This window comes from Bidens hawaiensis, unplaced genomic scaffold, assembly GCF_021521415.1.
Source record: "Bidens hawaiensis isolate Kalapana, Puna unplaced genomic scaffold, B.hawaiensis_p1.1 tig00079581_1, whole genome shotgun sequence".
Taxonomy (NCBI): Eukaryota; Viridiplantae; Streptophyta; class Magnoliopsida; order Asterales; family Asteraceae; genus Bidens; species Bidens hawaiensis.
In genome coordinates, this window is record NW_027503610.1 from 25,378 (window position 1) to 28,121 (window position 2,744).

The window sequence follows — 2,744 nt, forward strand, 5'->3', positions numbered from 1 at the left end:
GTCACACACTCTCTCTTCCGGCTATAAATACCAATGAACCTCCAAATGGTAAATGATATACTTTCTCCTTCTATCACTGTCAAATTAGACTATTTCAGACTATCAAGTACTGATTCTCACGCCGGATGGTGGTTACGAGAGAATCCCCCCCCCCCCCCATTCCTCGTAACGAGCTCACGGTGTTCTGTTTTGCAGGTTATACTTGTCTGCGCCAAGAAAGTTTTATAACCCCCCGTGTAGAATACGTGACCATAACCCTCGGACTAACGTGTTAGACCTTGAGGGGTGGTTTAGTGCTTCTTCATTGGCGCCATCCGTGCATATAGCTAGAACTGTAACTTACTCCGTTCTTGAGTCAGATGAGTGGCAAGACACACCGAAGGAGGTTGGCCAAAAAGCTAACCTAGAAGGAAACATAGAAAATCTGGATGTAGAGGAGGTGGGAGGAGGTCTCTTGAATACCTCCACCATTCACCCTACTGTCACGGATAAACCAAAAACAAAGACACGTTCCAAAACAACCATGCCGCTAGACATCATGGCGTGGCTCGAGGCTGAACAACAAAAACTAAGAGACAAAGTACAAGAAAAAATGGCATCCGTTGTTAAGCCTAGATCACTGTTTGATATAGCTTCTAGTAGCAACGAAGATGACGAATCTGAGGAGAACTCAACACCAGCTCATGCGAAAACACCTTTCGCTAAAACATCTCCTGCTAAGTAAACCAGCAAAGCAGGAGACAAGTCACAACGGTCAAATCTAAAAGCAGACTCACGTTTAGATGACCCAGACTATGAAGAGAGCTGGAAAGAGCCAGACGTCAAAAAATTGGTAAAATACCACCCAGAAGCGGCCGTTGATTTTTCCAAGCCATACCGACCAACAACATCGGCGGGAAAATCAAAGTTCGTAGCAAGAATAGCCGAAGCAGAGCTCCAGAAAACCCAAAAATCCCACCAACGGTGGGCCAGTATGATGGTATCTCAGATCCAGACGATCACTTGCAAACCTTCACGGCTGCGGGTTTAGTGTCTGGATGGACTATGCCGTTATGGTGCCACATCTTTACGCTAACCCTCGTGGGAGCCGCTAGAGCATGGTTTGAAAGGTTACCAGATGGCCACATCACAAGCTGGGAAGATCTAACAAAAAAGTTCACACAACAATTTAGCCAACAACGCCGGCACATCAGTGACCCGGCGGACATTTTGAATATCGTTAGAAAAGATAACGAGACACTCGAAGACTTCATCACAAGATTTAACAAAGAAGGGCTAAACATTGGTGGCGTAAGTGAAGAACTTCTGCGGGCAGCCTTTCGCCAAAACGTAAAGTGTGACGATCATATACGTAACCTTACGGGCAGAGATGGCATGCCGCAGCGATGGGACGATGTTATGACCGCGGCCAAAAGGTACGCACGAATGGAAAAAAGCTTAGGGAAAGAACTGGTAAAAAATGACGCCAGAAATGACATTAATAGGGCTCGCCAAGGAAAAAGAATGTCTTCCGTATGGTCAAGGTTGAACAGCGAAAGAGAATCCACGTCCGATCCATCCAGAACAAGACAAAGAGGCCAGCCAAGTACACCCCAAACGAACACAACCCGGTGGACTCCGCTGACAAGAATCCCAACCCACATAATGTGCAACGAAGGGATCCAGCTGAAGAAACCGTGTCACACCCGGCCCTGAGCGGCGGAAACAGCCGGGCGTGCACGAGTGGGGATTGATAATTAAGCACGGGCCATTGCAAAACATTCAAAGATTTTCATTGCGCATGAAATGTTTAATACAAATACATTACATTGTTTAAAGATTACATAAAAACATCCAAGTATAAAAACTGTTGAAGATTTCCACGCCATATCCCCTTTGCGCGGCGGGTACAACCACGCGCATCGAAGGGATAGAACTAAAATCTTCCAAAAAGCTAGTTTTAGATGTTCAGCGTGAGGTGCTCTAAGTGTGACTCCATGCGCTACCTAGTTATCTCCTGAAAGACACGTAGAAATATTTGAATCAGTATAAACTGAGTGAGTTCACAAGTTTTAGTAACTTGATAAATCATATTGCATCATAATCTCGATACAAATCATTCTGAAACATAATTCTGATAGCATTATTAAACACATGCTTGGTAAAACATAGATCTATCAACGTATTCTGATAAACTCGTTGCGCGGTTTACGCGCGAACATTTCTGGGAACTGTGCTCGTCTGTGTAAGTGGCGCTGCCACTACGAGCTAAAATAATGTAATACCGTCCCGCGGGTTACGCGCGGACACTTCTGGAAAACTGTGCTCGTCTGAGTAAGTGGCGCTGCCACTACGAGCGAATAATACTGTAATACCGTCCCGCGGGTTACGCGCGGACGTTGTGCCGGAAAACAAGGCGCTCGTCTGCGTAAGAGGAGCGACCTCTACGAGCGGGCTCAAACCCATAGTACTGCCCCATGACCATACTAGGCACTCGTCTGTGTAAGAGGTGCGACCCCTACGAGTGGGCGGATCAAACCAGCAGTCCCTACCCTCAGAGTTCCAATGGTAAAGTGATCACTTACTCGAATCTGGTGCACTAACATCGAAATACCATAGATAACTGTTCGCATTGCTCATCATGAAACATAACTTAAACACGTAATCGTTTGCATAGCTTGTAAGTACGTGTCCCTCGCCCCGAAAGTAGTTTAAAAACAGTGAAAACAGTGAAAATAGGGGCTGTGAGACTCACCTGTGGTTCT

The 2,744-nt window shown here is 46.0% G+C and overlaps 1 protein-coding gene across 1 annotated transcript; it reads left to right on the forward strand.

The window, feature by feature from the left end:
• Positions 1–1,044: 1,044 nt before the first annotated feature.
• Positions 1,045–1,585, forward strand: LOC143607139 (uncharacterized; the record flags this gene model as incomplete). The annotated part of the gene is made up of 1 exon (XM_077082691.1): positions 1,045–1,585. A coding segment is annotated over exon 1 (541 nt), but the record flags the coding sequence as incomplete, so codon positions are not given.
• Positions 1,586–2,744: the final 1,159 nt, after the last annotated feature.